The 24,438-nt window shown below is 46.8% G+C and overlaps 1 protein-coding gene across 4 annotated transcripts; it reads left to right on the forward strand.

Moving 5' to 3' along the window:
* The first annotated feature begins 3,035 nt into the window (after nt 1-3,035).
* Zbtb21 (zinc finger and BTB domain containing 21) lies at nt 3,036-19,533 on the forward strand. Of its 4 annotated transcripts, XM_020175669.2 has the most exons (3): nt 3,928-4,100; nt 12,177-13,770; nt 14,374-19,533. In XM_020175669.2, the coding sequence occupies exons 1-3, from the start codon at nt 3,999-4,001 to the stop codon at nt 15,366-15,368; spliced, it is 2,691 nt and encodes an 896-aa protein (XP_020031258.1). In that variant the 5' UTR covers nt 3,928-3,998; the 3' UTR covers nt 15,369-19,533. The 4 variants fall into 4 exon arrangements, with proteins under 4 accessions (XP_073928707.1, XP_020031258.1, XP_073928706.1 ...); XM_074072606.1 differs by lacking the exon at nt 3,928-4,100 and adding an exon at nt 3,036-3,166 and having other exon boundaries at nt 12,177-19,533; XM_074072605.1 differs by having other exon boundaries at nt 12,177-19,533.
* Nucleotides 19,534-24,438: the final 4,905 nt, after the last annotated feature.

Genomic DNA, 24,438 nt, shown 5'->3' on the forward strand with positions numbered 1-24,438 from the left:
GCAACAATCCCAAAGCTCGGGAAATACACAGGTTACTAGACGTGGTCTCTGCACCAAAGAAGCACAGTACCTAGAGAAATGCCTTTGAGCAGCCAGGAAGAGACAGGGCAGATGTTAGAGGGGTGCAACCTAAGCACAGAGGGAAGAGGCCTTGGCCCGACATGTGAAAGAAAAACTGGGTGTTCATGCAGAGTGAATTGGCAGGCAGAGAGCCAAACCACCTGGGCAACCCTTGGCAGCCACAACACACACTGAGGCTACAGACCACTGGAAGCAATGGGAGTGATACCCAGTGACAAGCTGATCAGATCTGCATTTAGAAAGATGAGTCTGACTGAAGATGGATTAGACTGAGAAGGGAAGGCCACAAAACTGAAGCTGGGATGTGGTTGAATGGCTATACCTGGAGGCATGAGTGGGTTGGGGGAAGGGACCTAAGGGGGATTTGAGAGATAGACCCATAGGACCTAGTGACAGGTAAAGACAGAAACTGAGGAATAACCAAAGCCAGTTTCTCACTTAGCATGGCAGCCCTTTCATTAAGTAGACCATGAAAATGAAATAAGAATGGTCTTAAGGGAAGATAGAACAGATAGCAAGTTCAGCAGTAAGCTTGCTAAGCCCAGCCATGTGCTATCCAGATGGTGACATCTAACAAGGTGGCTAAATAAACAACATGCATTCTGTATAAATAAACACGTGTGTGTGGAGTGGGCAGAGATCCTGCTTGGGATACTTCAGGGTATGCCTATCATGCAATAAAAATACAGCAAGCTTCTACACAGGCCAGGCATGGTGCTGGGCATGCAGCAGGCAGAGATGGACAAGATGCACACAGGGGATCAGAGGGTCCTGCCAGTCAAGGTGCTATGGGCACACAGAAGTGGAACATCAATCGCAGAATGGGCTGTAAAGGTGTCTGGAGGGGTGAGGAAGTCGTGGAGACTCAGGAAGATAGAACTGGGAGTGGAGAGGTAGGACAGTCTGAGTGGAAGAGGCAACACACTTAGGGCCCAGAGGCAGAAGGCCGAGCAGGAACTTGTTTAGAGAGGGTGTTTGACTGCACAGTGGTGGGCCAATGCATCGGACTCTTGTGGTGGTTGAATTCTGTCCTAAGAGCAACTGGAAGCCTTTAACACTCGAGCAAGGGAGCAGCACACTTCTCACTTTAAGACTACATTAGCTGCCAAGAGAGGGTGGAGTAAGAGGTAAACCTGGAGGCTGGGAGCTGCTAGGAAGCCATGTCAAGTGGAACAAAGAGATTACACCACCAGAGCTTTTAGGGGTTAAGTGGACCACTGTCCCAGGGATGGATGAGTCTGCTCAGGGTGAGTGTAAGTGGACAGTCAAGGTCATAGCCCTTGGGACACCCCAAGTGTGAGCACGGGTAGGGGTAGAAGAGCCAACACAGCAGGCAGAGGGGGAGCAGACAAGAGGCAGGAACCCCAGGGCAATGTGGTGTAACTGCAGTCATTGATTTTCAAGAAAGAATGGGGGTGTGGGGGGAGCATCACAAGTCAGAAGTCAGCAGAAAAATGGAAAGGTTTCTGTGGCATTTGGCACTTAGGTGGATTTTAGTGAACTGATGACCTGTGGCTTTAAGGAGAGACTAAGGCTTGAAAACAGCAGGTACACAGGTAGCTCACAAGGAAAACTCAAAGGAAGGAGGCTGCTTTCAGCACGGGGTATAGTAAACTGAGGACTGAAGACCTGGCTTCCAGCTGGGCATCCGGCTCTACCGATCTTCCTGCCTGTAAAGCAGAGGCAAACAGTGTCTACCCCCTCAGCCTCCTCACAGGTGACCCTAAAATTCAAGACCTTTTAAAAAGATGCTGTCTATCATCTTTTTAAAGTATAAAGGCATTTTTTAAAAGTTCTTAAATAGCTTTAGGAGAAATTTTTAGGTGTGAGATTTGTAAGACAAGTCTCGAATTAACGAAACTAAAACAACTGACAAGAGCTATTAATTTGGGGACGAGTTTTTCATTTGTATCAACCCAATGCAAGATTATTTTCCCCATACTCTTCGAATGCTTCATATATTATTTTACCGAGGATCAGGGGCAGACACTCAACCTTCGAAAATTAGATTTGGAAACGAACATAGACTTGGAAAAGTATGGAAGCTGGATTAGAACCAGGAATTTGCACTTTGGAAGGCGGCTGGTCTACACTGGAGAGCCTTTCTTTAGAGCTGGTGGTTTCACATTTCTGTTATCTGGTTTTAATTCAAAGTAAGGGAAGTCTAACAAATGGAGTTGTCCTACTCATGCAAGGAAGCTAAGTCTAGGGACGCCGAGAATAAGTTGCTGCCTCATTTAACTCCATCTTTTCTTGTCCTTAAAAAAAAAAAAAAAAAGAGAATTTAAGTCCAGGCAGGCAGATGCCACGCGGAGTCGATAACCCGGGCGCCCCTGAATCTAAGGGAGCAGAACTTCTCTGCCTCAGTTCTCTGCGCCGTCCGCGGCGATCAGACCAGGTCAGGAGGAAATGAAAACTCGAGGGGCAATGCTCCAACTCCGCATCTGCCACAGCGACTTCGGCGACAGCGACAGGGCCATCTGGTCACTGCCCCGGCCGGCGCCTCGCGACACTCAGGGCATCAGACGTCAAGGCTCTCGCCTTCTCCCTCTGGGACGCCGAGGGGTCCCCGGGGTCCCCGCGCCCCAGGGGGTCTTCCAGTCACAAGGCCCAGCCAGAAGCCGATCCTGAGCGCCACCACCCCGCGCCCCCCGCCCCCGCCGCGCTGGGCACAACTACCGCAAAATGACCGCGGCGACCACCGCCGGCAGCCACGGTGGCCTCTGCCAGGCGTCCTCGCAGAGGCGACCCCGGACTCCCAGCCTGGCCGCCCCCAGGCAGGGACCGCGGGTGCGGGATCTGGTCGCGGACGCGGACACCGACGCCGCGGAACCCCGGCGCGGCTCCCACAGCCCCGCCCTCCCGGCCCCCCGGCGCGCGCGCCCCCTCGCCCCGCCCCCCGGCGCCGGCCGCCCAATCCCAGCGCCGCGCACGTGACGAGCGCTGCCTGCGATGACCTCATCCCTGGTGTGGGATGACGTCAAATTCAAGATGGATGGAATCACAGCGGCAGCGGCGGCTGCGGCGCGCGCGAGCCGAGTGTGAGCGGAAAGGGGCCCGGCGCCTGCTCCGGGGTTAAAGAGCGGTGAGTAACTGTCACGCCCCTCGCTCTAGGAGAACTACGGGGCCCTGTGGGGGGCTACAGCTTCCCCGCAAAACGCGGCCTTTCTTGACGTAACTCTGAGGTGATTTTTCTCTTTTTCCTCCACCAGCGGGTTGCGGGCTCCGGGCGCTTCTGCGCGTGCGCGGAGCCGTGGCTCTCACCGAGCATGCCCGGGCTCCCACGTAGCCGCTTGTGTCTTCGCACTGCGCATGCTCCGTGCCCGCACTTGGCCTCGCCCTCGCCACTGCGCATGCCCGGCGCCCTGGCCGGCTGTCTGCTCAACCTGGCCGGGTTGTCCCGGGTAGCGGCCGCGCCGGGCCTGGGCGCGCGTTCTTCCGCGGAGCCGTTGCAACGCCCTGTGGGGAAGGGCACGTGCTCCCGTACTGGGCAGGTGTGGGGTTGGTGAATCCCGGCCGGTTGGCTCGCGAGCGTGGGTGGCCGTGGAGATAACCCGCACCTACGGCGCCCGTGTCGCCCCGGCGCGGCTCTCTCTCGCGTGACAGCCCGGTGGCCAGATCCGGCCCGGCCCGCAGACACCTGGACCTCGCGGCTCGTTCGAGTCCTCCCGAGCCCGCGAAGACCCTGTCCCTGCCCCAGGGCTCTGCGCCCAGCTGCCTGCCCCGCTGGACAGAGCCCTTCTCGCCCGGGGAAGGCGAGCGGGTCCAGACGCAGCACGAAAGACCCCCGTGACCCTGGCCTGGCTCTCCTGATCCTCTCCCCACCCCACCCCCCACCCCCCACCCCCCACCCCCATTCCGGCTTCGCTCATCGGAGCGCGACCTGTGCCCATCTGCAGAGACCGCACCTTGCAGTCATGGGACCGCCCGGGCCCGTGCACTTCCTGTCCCCGGGGCCTCGGGTTCTGGAGAACAGCACCCCGCTTGCACGTTTGCGGGGGGACGGGCGGGCTAGACAGGTACTCCGACTGAGGGGCGGTAGCGGGGAGGCAGCCCCAGCACAGCCTGGTTTTGCTTTTTGGTTTTTTGGGTTCTTTTGCCTTAGTGCACGAGCTAACAGCTCTGCTCACCTCTGGCGTCTGCAGGCATGTGTGTTACAGCATAGTCCAGTGATTGTTCACCAGCATGACCCTGAGTCATGAGTTCTGGGGTTTGTTGTCCTACCTTGCTTACGAGGACAAAAAGTGGGTTAATCCATGTGTTAGAAAGATTTCTCATTGAAAACTATTTTTAATTTTTTTTCCAGTAAATGCTGCCTCCACGTCTAACGATTAATCATTAATTAGCTTCACCCCAAAATACTGATGTTAAAGTGAGTGTAGAAATTTGAGGCGTTGGTTTGCTTAAAAGTAGCACGTTTAATTCGGTCTTTTGACACTATTGAAAGTATGGTGTGCTTCATTCTATGGAAGTAAAAATTTGAAGAAAGTAAGCTCTCATCTGAGGAATTTACAGTATTACATAGTGAGGAATATAAGATGTGCAGACTGATAATGGAAAGTGAAAAGTAACAAAAGAGGGGTGAGGTTATTGAGGAAGATTCCAGAAGAGAAAGACATAATTGAGGGGACCATTTTACTTGTACCCAAGGCACGCAGGGATGGGAAGCAGATGTTAAAACTCTTTGAGAACTGAGTTTATAGGTCATAGTGATTGGGTCAAAGGGTAAAGAAAGAGAAGGGATTTGTGGCTGAGGACACTTGGCTGACAACATATCAAACTAAGTAGGGACTGTGAAAGATAAGCAGATGTGAGGGTGGGAACACCAGGGTGCCAGTCACAAATGCTGTAGAGGATGTGTGGAATATGCAGGGATGAATGTTCAGTAGGCATCTAAGAGGCTGGAATCTCAACAAGTCTGAACACAGATGCAAGTGTGAGAGTCCTTGTCCAGTTGCTGGTACAGCCACAAGATCTTAAGAAAATGCCCCATGCTGGGCTGTAACAGAACCTGGAGAGATAAAGGTAAGCACGGCCAGGTCTGTTCTCTTACGCAGTAGATGCCTGCCAGGCCTTGTGCTTGGCGTTAGAAACACACAGATTAAAGCAAGTGCTGTCCCTTTTAGGGAGTCCCCTCAGAGAGCAGATGTGCAGAAATCATTGTGGGGTTATTACAGAGTGATGGAGTGTTGTGGTGGTTCCAGTGACTGAGCTGCTGGCTAGGGACAAATTGCAAAAGCTTTGTAAAGACAGTGGCATTTCAGCTGGATATTTCTACAGAAAGTAGCCAAGTAAAGAAGAGGTAGGAAAGACAATTTAGGTGGCACAAAACTGCGTCTGCTAGTTTGGAGGTAGATGGTAAGGGGTGCTATCCCAGTAAGGATGCAGAAATGAATTGAGACTGGAGTGTGAGGAGTCTTGTTTGCCAGTCTATAATAAGAACACAGACTGGGTGGTATAAACAACACAAATTTATTTTTTCACAAATAAATGTATCTCTTGGCTGGGAGATACCAAGATGTCAGAAGTAATGTTCCCTTCTGGGGCTTTCTCTTTGGCTTCAGATGGTATCTTCTCCTGGGGTCCTAACTGGTTCCTCTCCTTTTAAAGACACCAGCCTTACTGGATTAGGGCATATTTTAACTTGATTCCCTCATTTTAATTTCATCTGTAAAGACCTCATTGCTAAATATGATTTGGTTCTGAGGTGCCAAGGGTTAAGACTGCAACATGAACAGGGCTCATGGCTCAGCTCAACAGGCTGCCTGGAGGATTGGAGCTTGAGTGAGCTGCAGAGAAGTTTGATGTGGTCTGTGATGCTTCAGCTGGTCAGGCTGTGTCTTAAGGACAGAGTATCAGAATCAGAAAACTATCACAAAGAACTAAGGAAAAGAACTTAAGTTACTTGAAAGCAGGGGTTCATGTTTGTAATATATTGCATTGTAGTCTAATGTTAACCAGGGCAGAGGCTGGCTCTGTTTGTCTCAACCAAAACCTATCAAAGTGACTTCTGACCATCCTTTGCATCCCTAGGAAGTGCACTGGCTGTCACGCCCATCATTTCTATCAGGACTCTTAGCACATCGAAAGTTACGTTTTTTGGTTAGTTTCCTTGTTCCTCACTTCATTTACCATGCTAGAAAGTGGGGCTTTATCTGTTTTGAGCACCTCTGTGTTTCAGATAATTTCACCTTGCCTTGCACATAGAAGAGTTGAGTAAGCTGGATTAATAAGAGACAGTTAATGTCTGTGTTGGGTGACGATCAAAGCCTTGCTTTAGGAAGCTTAGTCTGGCAGCAGCATTATTAAAATACTGGTTTGGAAGGCATGACAGGAAGAGTGAATACCACGTGGAAACATTCGTTGGGGTTCTTTCATAACGAGAACAGAAACTGGCTGACTTTGAAAAGGGAATTATTGTAAAGATATGTGGTTGCTCTTGGGGCTTAAGGAAAAGTTTAAAAAAAAAAAAAAAAACTTGGGTCAGGAAGAACAAAAAACTAATTCCAGGAATGTATGCAATAGCCGCTAGTGGGTTGCATTTTCAGGCCATCATTGAACCAAAGCAGCTCCATATTGTTTTCAGGACCATAGTCCAGGGAGAAGGTTTCTCCTTGGCCTGGCTCTGAGTGTGTGCCTACAACGACCAGACTGTACTGGTAGGGCAAGAGTGTTCTTGCAAAGCAACATCATGGAGCTATTTGCAGGAAGAGGTGCCCAGAACAGACCAACAAAAGCTGCGACCAGAGTCCACTCACTGCAGTGCAGTTAAGAGCCTGAACTGGGTTATAGCGGAATTATTCCCCTGGTCATGACAGAGATTGCACCATTGATCCAAATTCAAACTGGAAAGAGAGAGACCAGAAATGCAATGAGGTAGACTACAGGGTAGTAACCTGACTCCCTGTGTAGGAACAGGTAAGCTAGTTTAGCTTTAAAATCTGAGGAGCTTTAGATAATTTCTGGATGTCTGCATTGTCACCAAGTCAGTGAAGATGAGACTGTAACCTAGAGCCAACTTCCTGTCATCAAGTAGTTAAGATCAACTGGAGAGGGTTAGGGCTAAATTCAGAGGTGAGGGCTTAGGAATGAGTATGTGTGCTTATGTTCCAAAGTCAGCTGGAGCAGCTTTGAGTGTCCAGCTTGGTGTTTGCCTTGTGTTACGTGCATCCCCTCTTTTTTCCAGTATCATGGTTGGGGTTCCATAAGCAGTCTCTAACATTCCAAAGGATCCAGATTCCTAGAGGACAATTTTAGGTTAGTGTTTGGGCTTTGAAGAAAAAGTTTTCTCTACTGTTTGTAAGAGCTTGTTGGGCTAGTCCTAGAGCCAAACTAAGTTACAGCGCTCCTTAGCTATGATAACTTAGCTTGGAAGTAGGTGAGATTATTTTGGTTCATTTCCATCTTCCTTTCTTGCCCCTCAACTCTTAGTGTCTTTGTATTGAGTGTGTGGCTGTTGCGTCACTGTCTTCTGCTTCTGTTCCTAGGAGGCTCTGTGTTCTAAATTGCCCACCTTCTCTTTTGCCTTCTCAGACATCATTCCTGGCACCTGATGTAACACTTGGATTAGGGGGAAAATACTTGGAGTTATCATTTAGTGTACCCGAGGTGATGGTATGAAGCAATTTCTTGGGATCCAGCTGTGAAGGGCTTTGTGGTCCTTGTAGAGAATTGGAACTTGGGCTAGGGCAAGCTTCAGGAGTTTTTAAGCTCTAGGAGCTGTGTCTATAGTAGAAGTGTGAGGAAGGGAGCCGTCGGTGTTAGGGTCGTGGTCAAGAGAGTGTGAGTCCCAAATCCTCCCCGATGTCCCCACTAATCACTTGTCCACCCTCCCACCCCTGGCCAGATTGGGCCTTTCATAGTACTCCTTGTGTTCTTTATCATATTGCTGTCTGAACACAGGATGCCAGCTAACTTCCTCATCTCCTATCACTAGCACCTCTTGATGCTTGATGTAGAACAGGCCCACAAAGATGCTCAGGAAAGGAAAAAGAAGGACAGAAGATGTGTGTTTGCCAAATGGGCCACTCTGTGCAGACCAGGACTCTCAGATGTTGCTTATTTGTGCCTCATGGAAGTTCCTTGTGGTACAGGTCATGCTATCCCTGTTAGTAACAGGCAAGGAAACTAGCTCTCAGAAAGGCTTTTATAAAATTACATACCAGACAGGGCTGTTTAAAGGCTTTTCCACCATGAGCTGTTAACCATAATGATTCTGTCACTTTGAATCTTCAGGAAACAACATAAAATAGAAACAGTTCAGGCAGAGTTTGGGAAGGTATTTTTGTGGGGGAATCCAAGTGGTAAGCAAGTCAGCCCCACTTCAGAATCTGGTTTTCCAGGGAGCTTCCTTTCAGCTTTTTTTGCTGATCATAAACAGGGCTTTTCTTTCACATCTCACTCACTTTCCTTTTAAAAGCTCCCGGGTTTTTCTGCCATGGCTAAAGGGACAAAACTTCTGTATCAGAGAGTCAGGTGGAGAAGGAGCAGGCGTTGGGTGGCAGCAGCAACATGAGATACACGGTCTCCTAAAGGAAGATCCTGCTCGTGCATCATTAAGACATGGAGGGAGCTGGGTTTGTGTGCCAGCACATTTGCTCTATCTGGATCAGAAAAATGGGTTGAGAAGAAGTATACCCAGCAACAAAACTGGCCTCCCTGAGGGCTAGACAGCAGAGACATTGACTGCACTTCTACCAGCCGCTGAGGTTTGCTGGATATCACATGATACTCAGCAGTTGTGATTTTCCCTTTTTGCCTACATTTGCAATGTAGCATTTCATATTTTCAGTGAAGTGGTTAAACTCAATAAACAGATAACTTACTGTGGGTAAAACATAAAAATTCAAAATGTTAATTGTCTCTTAGCTGGGCGCTGGTGGCTTATACCTGTAATCCTTGCTACTCAGGAGGCAGAGATCAGGAGGATCACGGTTCAAAGCCAGCCTGGGTGAATAGTTCTGTGAGACCCTATCTCAAAAAACCCTTCACAAAAATAGGGATGGTGGAGGGGCTCAACTTGAAGGCCCTGAGTTTAGGCCCCAGTACTGCAAAAAGGAAGAAAAGAAAAATTGTTTCAAGACATAATAATTGAGTTAAAATGTAAAAGGAAGTGCCTTAAATGAAGGTGAGGAGTCCACACCACCCAGCACCCTCTTTCCTCTCTCCAGACCTAGATTTACATCCTGGGGAGAATGGAAGATGTCATGCCCCTGCTTATAATCCTCCTGTGATCTTACTTTAGTTCCCAAAGTGTGCTTCCATCTCCCTCTCCAGCCTCACACTCCTTATGTGTATCCTTTGCTCAAGTCAGGTGAAACCACCTGGGATGCCTTATGCAGTCCTGTCTGTGACCTTGCACACACTGTTCTTGTCCCATGGTATGCCCTCACTTTTCTTGTCTGTCTCCTCCCTGTATTCCCTCATTATCTTCTGCTGTCTTCCATTGTCTACATAGTAAATCTTCCTCAGAAGCCCACCAGCCCTACATGGTCTGTTTCCTCATTGCTTCTCAGTTGTCCTTATCCATGGCTCTCCAGTTCACTCTCTCCAACCCCATCTCATCTGGCTTCTCCCTCTGCAATGCAGTCTTCCCTTAGAATCTCCAGGCTTGTCCCTCACTCCCTTGAGTCTTCTCAGATGCTTTTTGTTGAATGAATGAATGAATGAATGAATGACATGAGAAGTTCCTGGTGCCATTTGTAACAGCAGTTATAATTTCATTTGATTCTTACAATGGCATTGTATGGAAGCTGCTGTCATTGTCCCTCGTGTGCAGTGGGAAAGACTGAGGCTCAGAGCAGTTGGGTAGCCCAGTACGCTGGTGGTCAAACTCTCCCTCAGGAAGGGGGGATGCATTTTATATCTCAACTCAGTGCCCACTTGCATGTGTGGATATGTCTGTCTATAACTGAAACAACTTTCCGAAGCTCTTACTACGTCTGGTGCATTCTGACATTGTCTGCTCTGTCCTAGTTTTATTTGTTTTGCATTGCTAGTTTCAAACCACTAAGTTGAGTTTAAGAACCCACTTGACAAATACCTGTCCAATCTTTGCTTTTGATCTGCTGCTTTTCCCTGTGGCAGCATTAATTCATAGTGCTACAAATGCCAATACATGGTTGAGTTGATACCTACGGCATTATCAACTCATTTCTTTTCCTGACCTCTGTGAAGATGAGAAGGGTTTCTGTACACAGATAGATTGTGGTTCTGATAGAATACTAGGAGGAGTGGACAAATTGTCTAATGGAGAAGGGAAAGTATCTCTGTCAAGCAGTCACAGTAGAAGGATTACATTTTCTCATTAATTGAAAGGGTCGCAGGCAGGAACAAAGGAAAACCAGGTGGGCTCTGGCCTGGGCATGGGTTTGTGGCCTTCCTAAAGGCTTCATCACTAGCAGTAGAGCTTTGCCCCCATCAGCATCTTGCCAGAAAGCAAGAGTGCTGCGAGGTGTGTACTATGCAGATCACTCTAAGCTGGCAGCTTGCCATACTGTACTCTCTGGGGTCCTCCAAAAAGCCTGGGCCTGAGGTGACCAGCAGAGGCTGAACCCTTGAAGCCAGAGGGAAACCTACAGGCGTGCTGGGGCTAGACATGGTTCATCTGCAGTGTGCCTTTGCAGAATGTTCTCAGTCACCTTGGATCCATTCTAATAAAAATAAATGTCAACAATATTTCTTGAGGTGTTGGTGATCAAACCCAGAGCCTCATGCATGGTAGGCAAGTGCCTTACCACTAAGGTACCTCTTGGCCCTGTAATAGTATTTTTAATAGATGGCATTAAACCGTTGAGATGAGGTGCTAGCATAACAGAAGCCCGTGTGGAGGGGCACATGTGGAGAGCCATGCATTCTTCACTGAGAGCATGGGGTGGGGTTAATCTAGATCCTTTTCTTTGATACTGAATTAAATGCCTATTTTACTACAATGCTGAAAGTTGATTTCGCATTTGTTGAGCAGTTGCTATGTTTTAGATTCCAGATTACCTAATTTTTGCCACACCCCTGCAAGAGGGTACAGTTGTTACCATACTTCCTACAAGGGGCCTGCACACAGAGCGGCTAGCAGGCCTGCCTAAAGACATCAGCTCGCACTGGAGGAGCTGGCCCCTCAACCGAGTGTCTGGTACCAGCACTCACTCTTGCCCCCAGGCCTGCATGTCTCATTGTCAGATTTGAAGATAATTTCAGTGAAACCTTAGTTCAAACCCCTTAATTTAGCTTAAAGCCAGACCAAAGTTCTTTGTACACTCCTTGAGAACATGATTTGGTAAGAAAATAATATTCAAGAAATTTGAAAACAAATTAGTGTAAGAAAGAAAGAAAACCAGCTGGGCGCTGGTGGCTCACGCCTATAATCCTAGGTACTCAAGAGGTCAGGAGGATCGCTGTTCGAAGCCAACCCAGGCAAATAATTGGAGAGACCCCTATCTCAAAACAACCCATCACAAAAAGAGGACTGGTGAAGTGGCTCAAGGTGTAGGGCCTGAGTTTAAACCCTGGTATAGTAAAAAAAAGAAGAAGAAGAAAAACAAACATTTTTATTGCATCAGACTTCTAACCAAACACTTTGATTCGGTAATTAACAAATGATTTTCTCTTTCCAAGTTCTTACCTATTTTTAAAGGTCTGACTTAGTGACCCATTGTTAACATTCACATTATGTTTACATATATAAGGAAAGGTAATGTAGAATTATAGATTTTAGGAGTTTTGATAATTCACTCTTATGTATTCTCTGAATTAATAAGAAATAGAACCAAGCATCAAGTGGGTAAGGATCCTAAATAATAAACCTTTATTTTCAAATATCACTTCTATACCTGCCAAGTTCTAGCAGCATTTTGATAGAATAAAATGCATAAGATGTAGTCTTTGGTTCCTAATTGTTTTCAGTTTTAATGGCTGATAACCTACCTAAACCATGAGATGTTTTCTGTTATCAGTGTTATTTAAGTAGGGTTGTTCAGAGAGCCCTGGTGGCTGAACATCGGCCCTGTGGAAACAGTGGAGTGCTCTGCCCTTGAAGAGCTCCTCCCGCCGTAGAGAGCTCCCCCCATGGTACTCTTGATGATTTCACTTCTGTCTTTCAGATAAGGCGAGCGATGGAGGGACTACTGCACTACATCAACCCAGCGCATGCCATCTCTCTGCTCAGTGCCCTCAATGAGGAGCGGCTCAAGGGACAGCTGTGTGACGTACTCCTGATTGTTGGGGACCAGAAGTTCCGAGCTCATAAAAACGTCTTGGCTGCCAGCAGCGAGTACTTCCAGAGTTTGTTCACAAATAAGGAAAATGAGTCACAAACTGTCTTTCAGCTTGACTTTTGTGAACCAGATGCTTTCGATAATGTTCTGAACTACATTTATTCTTCATCCTTGTTCGTGGAGAAGGGCAGCCTGGCTGCTGTGCAGGAGCTGGGCTATAGCCTTGGGATCTCCTTCCTGACCAACATCGTCTCCAAAGCCCCACAAGCCCCCTTTCTTGCATGTCCCAACAGAAAAAGGGTGTCGGTAGAAGATGACGAGAGTAGCTCCCAAAAGAGAAGTGTCATCGTGTGCCAGAGTAGAAGCGAAGCACAAGGGAAAGCTGTCAGTCAGAATCTATCTGACCTGAGCCACATTCCCCGGCCCTCACCCAGCATTGCAGTCAAGACCAGTAGCAGCAAGCCACATATTGCAAAGGCAGTGGAACCTCTTCACAGCCTGTCATTAACTGAAAAGAGCTGGCCGAAAGATAGCGCTGTGGGGTATGCGAAATCTCTTGAGCATTCTGGGACTTTGGATGAGCCTAATAGAAGCAGTTTGGTGAAAAGAAATGCAGCATTGCCCTCAAAGCCTGCGCAAGACAGAGACGCCACGGATGATAAACCAGGTGTGAGTGGTCAGCTTCCAAAGGGAAAAGCTATAGAGCTGGCTCTGAAAAGGCCACGGCCACCTGTTCTGTCTCTTCGTAGCTCATCAGAGACTCCTTATGTCTTAAAAGAAGCTAACCAAGGAAGTGGTCAGGGTGAGGATAGAAACCTGTTGTACTACTCCAAGCTGGGCCTTGTGATCCCATCCAGTGGGTCTGCTTCTGGGAACCAAGGCATTGACAGGAGTGGCCCACTCGTAAAGAGCCTCCTCAGACGGTCACTGTCTGTGGATAGCCAGGTTCCTGTCTGCTCACCCGCCATAGACTTGAAATCATCCCAGGGGTCACCCACAGCACCAAACAGTGCAACAGGGAATGTGTTCTGTGCTTTCTCTCAAAAGTCATCTTTAAAAGACTGTGCTGACAAAACAGCCCTAGATGACAGGCCTCAAGTGCCACAACCACATCGCCTCAGGTCCTTCAGTGCTTCTCAGTCCACAGACAGGGAGGGGGCCTCCCCCGTGACTGATGTGCGCATCAAGACCGAGCCCAGCAGCCCACTGTCGGACCCATCTGACATCATCCGAGTCACGGTGGGGGATGCAGCCACAGCAGCCACGAGAGACCTGCCTCTGAAAACAGAAGATGACCAGAAGGACATGAGCAGACTCCCAGCAAAGAGGAGGTTCCAGGCAGACCGAAGGTCACCCTTTAAGAAGGCCCGGGCACATGAGCACAGGCCTCCTGTCTCAGCAGACAACTGTGAGCACAGCATGAGCCCTCCTCCCCTGGACGGCAATTTCCCAGATTCTGACTTAAGCAGAGAGGAATTTGGTGAGTTGGAGGGGACAAGACCAAATAAAAAGTTTAAATGCAAGCATTGCCTTAAGATCTTTAGATCCACAGCGGGTCTTCACCGCCATGCTAACATGTACCATAACCCAGAGAAGCCGTATGCTTGTGACATCTGTCACAAGAGGTTTCACACCAACTTCAAAGTGTGGACACACTGTCAGACCCAGCACGGCGTAGTGAAGAACCCGTCGCCAGCCTCTAGCTCCCATGCAGTTTTGGATGAGAAATTCCAAAGAAAGCTGATTGACATAGTGAGAGAGAGGGAGATTAAGAAAGCCCTGATCATTAAGCTGAGGCGCGGCAAGCCTGGCTTCCAGGGCCCGAGTAGCTGCCCAGCACAGCAAGTCATCAAGAGGAACTTGCGCTCCCGAGCCAAGGGGGCGTACATTTGTTCTTACTGTGGAAAGGCCTACCGCTTTCTCTCTCAGTTTAAGCAGCACATAAAAATGCACCCGGGAGAAAGACCCCTTGGAGTAAATAAAGTTGCTAAGCCAAAAGAGCGTGCTCCTCTGGCAGGTGCGGTAGAGAGCAAGGAGGTTTACCCGTGCCGCCTCTGTAATGCTAAGCTCTCTTCTCTTCTAGAGCAAGGCAACCACGAGCGCTTGTGCCGGAACGCCACCGTTTGCCCTTACTGCAGCCTCAGGTTCTTCTCGCCCGCACTGAAGCAGGAGCATGAGGACAGGTGTGAGTACAAGAAGCTGACCTGCCTTGAGTGCATGCGCACCTTCAAGTCCTCCTTCAGCATCTGGCGGCACCAGGTGGAAGTGCATAACCAGAACAACATGGCTCCTGCTGAGAACGTCTCCCTGCCTGCTCTGGATCACAATGGTGAAGTGACTGCCGCCTCCAGGCCTCAGGCTCCACCCGAGCCTAATAAGGTAAACCACATTGCTGCACCAAAAGAGGACACCGTGTTCAGTGACTCTTCAGAGCAAGTGAACTTTGATTCAGAAGATTCCTCCTGTCTCCCTGAAGACCTGAGTCTTTCTAAGCAGCTGAAAATCCATGTCAAAGAAGAGCCCGTGGAGGAGGCTGAGGAGGAGGTGCCTGAGGCCAATGCCACCCCCAGGGAAGTGGGCCCCAGCAAGGAGGCTGGCCTGTGGCCCTGTGAGAAATGTGGAAAGATGTTCACAGCACACAGGCAGTTGGAGCGGCACCAGGAGCTGCTGTGCTCTGTGAAACCCTTCATCTGCCACGTGTGCCACAAGGCCTTCCGCACCAACTTCCGTCTCTGGAGTCATTTCCAGTCCCATATGTCTCAGGCCACAGAAGAGCCAGTGCATAAAGAGGCAGAGGTATGCCCTGCACCCACAAACTCACCCTCACCACCGCCGCTGCCACCACCACCACCCCTGCCCAAGATCCAGCCCCTGGAGCCCGACAGCCCCACAGGCCTGCCTGAGAACCCCACCCCAACCACAGAGAAGCCGTTTGCACCCCAGGAATCAGACACACTCTTCTACCACGCCCCGCCCCTTTCAGCAATCACATTTAAAAGACAGTTTATGTGCAAGCTGTGCCACAGGACATTCAAGACTGCCTTCAGCCTTTGGAGTCACGAGCAGACACACAACTGAAGGGGCCACACTCTGACCACTGAGAGCAGGAGGCCCCTGACCTGCAAGCTGTGTCCTACAACACATTGCAGTTTTTACAAAAGAATAATAAAGGTTGGAAATTGTTATGCTTGAATTTAAGTTTGAGATAAACTGAGTTAGTTAGAAATGTCCTCACTCGGCTTCAGAAATAAACTTTGGAATGTTACAGCTCTGGACCGCCAAGCAACAAAGAGCTTGATTTCATCACTGTTGAGATTGGCTCAGTCTCCATGGGTGAATTACAGGAGTCGTTCTAGGGTGTCAGTAGAATCACTTAATTGAGGTTTTGATTTTTTACTGATTTCTAATTAGCGGAATGCCATCCAAGTATTCCTTCTTTTGGTTCTTTTCAGACACTTTAAGTCCTAGTTAAACCTTAGCCATGTTCTTAAGGCCAAAAATGTATCAGGAAGAAATGGAGTCCTTCACAGTATTGATTTAGAGCATAGACTAACTAGCAATAAAAAAAAGATAAACCTCAACTTTAATAAGTTATCCTGGCACTTGATAAAGACCAATATTTGGTATTTTGTGGTAATGTAGAGCTTTCTTTTTGTATGAAAATTGTAAGAAATTAAAATGAGCAATAGTCACACTTACATTTTTATAAAATAACAAACTTGCTCTCAGTATAATGAATGAAGGTCATGCCCTGAGGGAGGCAGAGACATAGAACCTGATTTGCAGAGTCCCCTACAGTCGGTTCACTAGAGCTTCAGCAGCAAATGGCATCCTTGTAAAAGCCACTATGTTGCAGCTGATGTGTACACCACATCAGTCTGAATTCAGAGCCGAATTTGAAGGACCACAGGTGCTTGGTGTCCTCTGATTTGTGCTGTCGCAGCTTGAAAATCTGAGTGTCATTGGGACAAAAAACAACGCAAGCATATGGTACTCATTTTGAATTTCACATTAGTGCAGCAGATGAGATGGGGACTTGTGTTTAGATAGGTCCCGCACACAGAGGCAGCACAGCCATGCACGTTCTAGACCACCCCTTCCTTCCAGAGACTTCAGAGCAGGGAAGAAGCACCACCCACAGCTTCAGCACACCTCCCACAACAGTGTAGATGACATACACCTTTTCCTGCCTCTCTGTCTTTTGTGGAGACCTGTTAGAATGTCTTGGAGTCCGTGGTGGTTCAAATGTCAATAGCAGAATGATTCTGCTCTTACTATTCATAATATGTATTAAAATACTATGAAGGGTCCACAATGTTTTGCTACTTATTTTGGTCCATAAGGTTTGGGCTTTTTTTCTATTTTGTGTAAGTTATAATTAGTAATCTTTCAGTAAGTGTTATCCAAAGTTCAACAGAGTGTTTCAACAGGTAAAATTTTTATTTCATTTGGGAGGGGAGGGTAATATAAAAAAGAAACATTGAAACTACAAAATCCTTTTAAGATAGTGATACAGATTAAGTCTCCGAATTTATACACTTTTACACGCTGTTATTTCACATTTTAAAAGTCAGCTACTATGACTGAAAAATAATTTTAAGTTTGCACTCCAGCCAAAAAAAAAAAATCACTGTGCCCCTCATTCTTATTCCCAACATTCCACACCAGTGGTAGGAAAGGTATTGATGATTGAAACAGCATTTTTATACAATACTTACTGACTTTGTACATTATAGAGATTCTGTATGAAAATTTGCCTTGTATCCTTTCACTTGAAAAAGCTACCAAAAGGCCCCAAGTATTTTTAGGAATTTCTATTTTGTTCTTAATTTTGATGGGGAAGGGAAATAAAGTTAGGTTGCAGTTACTGATTCTTGCCATCTTGATATTTTCTTGAAATCTATGCATTTTAAAGATGAAACAAAAGCATTTGCCCTTTAAACAGAAGGAACGCCAGGCTGGATCATCGTACATTGGCCACCCCTCCTCATAGAGCACGATCTCACACTGAGCGTCTTGACGCTGGCAGTGCTTTTAGGAAGACAGTCTCCCAAGTAGTCATCCCTCATCTACATGGCCGTAGAGTGTCTGATAATCCGTGACACACGCTATTGACATGGAAAGTTCAGCCCCAAGGACTTGAACCTTTATGCTACATTTTTGAAGATTTTTAAACTAATATTGTTAATCAGTAAAAAAATATTTTTGATCTGAATATAGGTTCTGCATATCTGTTAGATTTTAAAAATTACCAGTGTTTTGTCTCGTTAGTTCGCAATTTTTGTGTAGGTAAGAAATATAAGATTTCCAATAAAATTTTGAACCAAAAACATTTATAATGCAGTTCTGGTTTTTCTATTGCTTTTTATACTGTACCTTATTAAAAGCATTAGGCTGAAAGAGTTTATTTTGGTGGTCAAAAAAATGCTTCCCCTCACATAACTATTTTAAATGTTAAGTAAAATAATGAAAGACACATTAATTGCTTTATTCAGTAAGCAGTTTTTTAAAGAGTGTTTATCTCAGCCAGTTGGCAAATACTTGGTGTAAAATAAGTTGGTTTTTCATTGTTGCAAATCTTTAGATAGTAAAGATATTCTTGTAAATGTTTTTTCTGATTGTAATTAATTTTTGCAAGTGTAGAAAGCTCATTAGTCCTTGTAGGTATTCAGGATGCCTGCTTTTTTTATGCAGTTGTGGGAAGAATGTAAAATGTTTTAATATATTCTCTGTTAATCTGAGAACTTGTTATTGAGTCATTTTCTTTATGTGGGGAAGGAGGGAGTAGCATAAAACAGGATTCTTACCACTCAGAGTAAGCAATGGAGGTAACAAATTGTGTGAGTTTTAAGTCATGTGAGTACTCAACATTAATAGAATACTCACCTTAAAAATTGTCTGGTATGCGTTTATAGTTTTATCAAATGTACAACTAACAACTCGATGTCATTTGCATCTGAGGGGAGAGGTGAGTTGTCCTGGTTTTCTGTTAGAATACTTAATTTATAGCCTCTCTGTAAAGATTTGCCCAGCACTTAACTGGCTGTCACCTAAATCTGCTGGAGCCCCTGTTGGTGCTGATGAGAGTAGGGCCTGTGGGGCAAGAATAACTGCACCCTTTCCTGGAAGTCAGGGCGAGGGCAATGTACAACTGGCAGAGCCAACACTGGTCTTTTTGTTCCCTCCAGTGGGCTGCTATGTGCGTGCATGTGTGTGAGCAACTGTAATGCAGAACTTTACAAAGTCAAACGTTTTCAGATTCTTAGTACTAAAATAGTTGGGTATCATTCCTAACAGATTGCTTTATACATTTCATTCAGTTAACTGTTACTGGAATATTACAAGTCAATTTGTAAATTGCTGATGTCTCGTTGATGTTTTTTGAATAATTGTGAGATGCATTATTGATTTAAATAATGCTAATATACATTTTTATTAAGTGTTCTTTGACACTGGCTACTAAACTTATTTAAGTTTTTAAAATAGGTTTTCAGCTGGGTGTGGTGATGCACAATTGTAGTCCCAGCTACTTGGGAGGTTGATTCGAGCCCCAGGAGTTGGAGACTAGCCTGTGCAACATAGTGAAATCTTGTCTTAAGAAAATTAAAAAATAGGTTTTCCTCTTTTGTGGCTTTAGCACTTTAAGAAGTTTGACGTTTGCATAATTTTAACTGCGCTCTTTGCTCCTCCAGTGTCCCAGCCAGGGCTGCAGCTAGAAGGAAAGCCACTGGGAGTTTTCTCTGGAGAGAAAACTAGACCAGCAGTCAGTCTGGCGGAGAAAAACAGTGAATGTCAGGTGTTTTTACAATTCCCATTAAGAGACAGGCTTTGGGGAACCAAAGTATTTTAGCGTAAATCTTGAAAATAATTGGAGTCAATGCTCTTCGGTTATCTGTCAGTGCTCTCTGATTTCTAGTTATTCTTGGTTAATACTATCTCTAAGACAGTGGTCATTGGTTACTGACATTAATCCAAAACTAGCTCACACTTCTCACTGAATATACGCTTATTGTTTAAAGGTAAACAAATGAGTGACTTTATAACTGTGTAAGTTTTGTCATGCCTTTGCAGAGTAAATCATTCAACTTTTTTGGAATGAGCTTTTTCGAACTGAAAATTCATAGTAAAATAAGGTTAATCCATTGCTTACTTGTATCCAATTCTATTGTCTGTTTACTTTGCTTAAATCTTGAGTAAGAATGATTGGAGTCAATAAATTTGTACTGTATTTTGCTTTGCGTCACAGTCTCGTTGTTGTGCTTTGCACTTTGATGGTGCGTGGCAGTGAGGAAGAAGTCCTCCTGTAGATTGTGAAGACACTCGATTTTCCCCATCCTAAGTTGCTGTGGAGTTGAGTGTGCATTAAAGCTCCCATTATTTGGGCATCACAGGTGTTTGATTAAAACCACCTTAAGGTGCCTTTCCACCTTTTTCATTCCTGTTGAAATGAGTAGTTGTTAAGCTACCTTTTTCTTTACTTTCAACAGTGATTGTGTGGGGGAGGGGCTGTTAATACAGTAAAAGAATTTGTAAGCATTGATATTTCAGCACACGGTTGGTAAATTAGTTTTATTTCCAGATTTAAAGCCTTCAGCATTGTCGCACTTTTCCTTCTAGCGAGGCTCTTACGTATCACGGGGATATCTTCCCCTCCGTATTATATTAGCTTTCCCTGTAACGTGAGAGCTGAGCGTGGGCATTTCACAAAGGCGCTAGAGGAGGGAAGGGCAGACAGACCTTGCCTTGGCCAGTGGATCCAGGCCGCGGGCCCTTCCTTTTCTGGTGGCTTGGTTTACCTTCGCCAGTCTCCTAAACTCGCCTTTCATGGGAGCATCTTTCCTGAGCACTGCACTGGGGACTGGCCATGATTCTTTAACGTCTTCCTCCTGCTTTCACCCTGCTGTTCACTTCGTCACCAAATACTGTTTTCTTTAAAACCTTCTCTTGTCTTTTTGAGGTTTGGGTTTGTCAGGCTCCTGTCTCATCCTCCTTGGCAAAACCATGTCCCCAGCCAGGGGCACATCTTGGCCTGTTCTTGCAAACATAAGCTCTAGGGAATTGGAAAAAAAAAGTTAGGTGGCAGGTGTTGCTCAAACCCGGCAGATGGTGGGAGAGGAAGGTCCCGTGTTGCTGTAGAAGCACTTCACAGATGAAGCAGCATGAGTCCTGTCAAAGCTGACCTTGGGTGTCATGCAGTTAGCCATTGACCCCCATCTTCCACAGTAGGATCCTGTGTTACTCAGCCCTGTGTCACTGACAAAATACCTGAAATAACTTACAGGAAGGGTTTGCTTTGGCTCCCAGTTTTAGAGGCTCAGTCCACGGGTGGCAGGCACCATTGCTTTTGGGGCTGTGGTCAGGCAGAACATTCTAGCATTGGCAAAACAAAGTTGCTCACCTCATGGTCAAGTGGGGGAACAGGAGTAGTGGGGTCCCAATACCGCTTCACACACTGCTCCAGGCCTACTGATGCGACTTTGAAAACCTTCCTCCTGCTCTCACTGCTGTTTGCTTTACCAACAGAATACGATTTGTTTCAAACCTTTTCCTTTCCCTTGGCAACAATCGCCTTTTTGAGGTAGGGGTTTGCTGGACCCCCTGCTGCTTCGCCCTCTTAGTCTAGTGGTTACTCTGGGGTTCCGAGTGTACACCTTCGCCTTACCTCGTAATCTACCCTCGGGCGATACTCTTCCTCCACACGTACAGTAGGAGACCCCAGAACAGGCTTCCCGCCCAGCCCCGGCCTGTGTCGTCACTCATTCACTTCTGTGCATGTCGGAAGCCCCCAAGTTCATTGTGATTCATTTTTTTTTCTTCAGTCAATTGTCCCTAAAGAGGCTGTATTTATTAATAAAAAAAAAAGTCTTTAGAGTCCCCCAAATATATTACATTTCTGGTGCTCTTCATTTTACTAATGTACGCTAATTCAAAAAATAAAGAATTTAAGGAGTAAAAGGTTAAAAAAAAAAAAAGCAGGCTTTCATAACATTAAAGTTGGGTCTCCAAGTTGACTTCATTGAGCTGATCAAGAGCCACTCTCTTCACCAAATCAAAGGCCGAGGGCAGACTATTGAACGATGTGTAAAGTCTAATGTTATTTTTGTCTGATTTGTTGGTAAGGTGAGAGGGCATAAAGTGCAAAGCACCCGCTCACCCTTGCATTTACAACAAAATAACTTGTGTTCCAGGCTGTCCTGACGTTGAGACCAGCTGGGCTATCTGCCAGCCCCTGCACGCGCACACCACTTTAGACACATCCCATGGGGACCGTCCCTGATTTGTTGGAGTGAGAGGCTACAGGTAACAGTGGCGACCACCAAGAAAAGACTTGGAACACAGGCTCTCCGAAGGTCTTCCCTGGAAACTTACTTGGCTTGGTTCAGAGTGACAGCTGAGAGTCACCAGAGCCCAGAAACAGTCTCACAATTCATGCAACTTGGAAATGGTCTTCTTTGGAATACTCACATTTCTAATGCAGCGTTAAAACACCAGACTATGAGGATTTTACGTCCCCAGTAAGTGGGGTGTGTGTGCGCGTGTGTGTGTGCGCGCTCTTAATACAGTGAGGGTAGGGCTACATTTTGGACACCTTGAGGGGGGCCTTTTTCCATAAAAAAAGAGGTATTAAACCCAGTAGCTAGGTATTAAATCCTAGCTACTCAAGAGGCAGAGATCAAGGTTTGAAACCAACCCAGGCAAATAGTTCATGAGACCCTATCTCGAAAATACTTAACACACAAAAACAAGAGCTGCTGGAGTGGCTTAAGTGGTAGAGCACCTGCCTATCAAGTGTGAGGCCCTGAGTTCAAACCCCAGTACTGCCACAAAAAAAAGGTATTAAAATTATATTTTATGACTGCAGTGATAAAAGGACAACTATAATGTAGGTTGGATTAAAAATGAAAAAAAAATCTTCAATCCTAAAAGGTCATTTTCTCCTGATTTTCAAATAAAGCCACTCTCATGGCTCTGCCAAGCTGGAAGCACTGTGCCTATGGTGCTTAGTGGATAAGTTGGCCTGATTAGAGGAAGGAGTGAGGCAGGAGGGTGAAAGGAAGAAACTAGGCAGCCAGGAAGCAGATTCCCTGACAAAGGAACAGAAACGGGTTCCAAGGTTTCTGTTAGAAAGTTATTTCATGGATGACAACTTCTTAAAGCTTGTGAATTTTTTTTTTTTCCTTTTTTGCCTGGATAACTGGGGTTAATAGATCTTAATAGAGATTTCTTTCTTTTCTTTTGCATTACTGGGGTTTGAACTCATGGCCTATACCTCAAGCCACTCCACCAGCCCTTTTTCTGTGATGGGTTTTTTCAAGATAAGGTCTCATGAACTATTTGTCCAGGCTGGCTTCAAACCACAATCCTCCTGTTCTCTGAGTCCTGAGTAGCTGGGATTACAGGCGTGAGCCACCGGCATCTGGCTTCTTACTGAGGTTTATTAAAAATGTAAAGTAAATACAGAGGATTTGGATGCGTGATGGATGAGGCACTCTGAGCCCCCCTCCCATCCACACTTGGTTGCTGATAAGACACACAAGCATCAGCACTGGAAGCCGGGGCCCAGCTGGGCTGCGGGAGGATGGACCCTCCTAGCCCTGCTGCTGGGGCACCCGGAGCCCCGGCCAGCGATTGGGATGCTGAGTCTGTGACTCACCTTGAATGGGGACCCTCTGGGGGTGGGGCTGGAATGGCAAACAGAGTTTCTCCAGGGAGCCTGAGATGGCTGTCCTCAGCAGGGATGCCAGGCAGCCCCTCCCTGTCAAGAGGTACAGGGATTTCAAGACTTCTCGCAGTGTCTGGTGACAGCGCTTTCTCTGCCCGAGCAACTCATACTGACTGGGAAGCTTATGCCCAGTGTTCCTCTCTCCCACATCCAAATCCAATTTCTCTCTCTCTCTCTCTCTCTCTCTCTCTCTCTCTCTCTCCCTCTCTCCCTACCTCTCCTTCTTCCTCCCTCTCCCTCCTCCTCCCCCTCTTGCTCTCCTCCTTCCTTCCCTCCCTTCCTTCTTTTCTTTTCTGTGTTTCAGACAGGGTCTTGCTATGTATTCCAGGCTGGCCTGGTACCGTGATTCTCCTACTCCAGCCTCCGGAGTGCTGAGATTACAGGTGTGTACTACTGCACCTGGACCATTGCTTTCCTTCTGAGAGTCTGAAACACTGGTCCCGGCTGGTAGCAGACCCCAGTTGACCGCCTTGCACCATGTATCTAAGAATCTTGCCTGGTGGCAACATCTTGCTCATGGAGCCACAAGAAGGTGCAGAAGGATTTAAGGACCCTGTGTGGTCCCACCCTTGGAAGCGGACTCCTGGTGACATCCTGCATCTTCTTCCCTTGCTACTTCTGCTCTGTATCCTGTCGCCGTAATAAATAAATAATCAAGACCATGACACCACTATTTGCCAGATTCTGTGAGTCCTTGCAAGTCACTGAACCTGAGGGGTGCTGTTGGGGGCCCCCGCTCCTGGTTTCAAGTCTGTGGTGTCCTTGGCTAGCAAGAAAATGCTATCTGTGAATTTTCTGACATGGGCTTCTGTGAGGCCAGAGCCCACACTCAGCACACGAGGAGGCAAGCCCACAGGACGGGCAGAGCACTGGAGGCCGTGGGGACACTGCAGGTGTCCAGGCCGGGTGTGTGATAGGTGCTTGCGAGACTCCTAAAGAAGTGAAAAGTGGTACAAGAAGGATGACAAGTGCCGAGGGCATCAGGGCTGAACAGGTGGAAACAAATGGAACTTCTAGAAACGAAAAATAAAAGATGTGAAAAATTTGAAAACTCAAGGAATGAGTTGAAGAGTAGATTGCATAGATTAAGAAGAGCTAGTGAACGAGCAGACCCGCCACGAAGAGGCTGTACAGGTGACTGACCAAAAGCACGAGGAGCAGCCCCCGCCCAGCCCCGTCAAGGAGGTGCTCTTCTGGCCAGGAGGAGGGACCAGGAACCGATTTGCCTGCGTACGGAGAAAACTGACAAACACCAATAAAACTGGTGAACCAGCACCCAGGACGCTGGATCCACGCAATGAAGTGACGATTCCTAGATAATTTTAATGTTAATAAAGCTTCTGCCATTTTATAATAACACTTAATGAGAAAATTGCCATGTGTAATCATTTCTTTTGATCAGGTGACTAAGTAGTTTTAAAGTTA

Source organism: Castor canadensis, chromosome 5 (genome assembly GCF_047511655.1).
Source record: "Castor canadensis chromosome 5, mCasCan1.hap1v2, whole genome shotgun sequence".
NCBI lineage: Eukaryota > Metazoa > Chordata > Mammalia > Rodentia > Castoridae > Castor > Castor canadensis.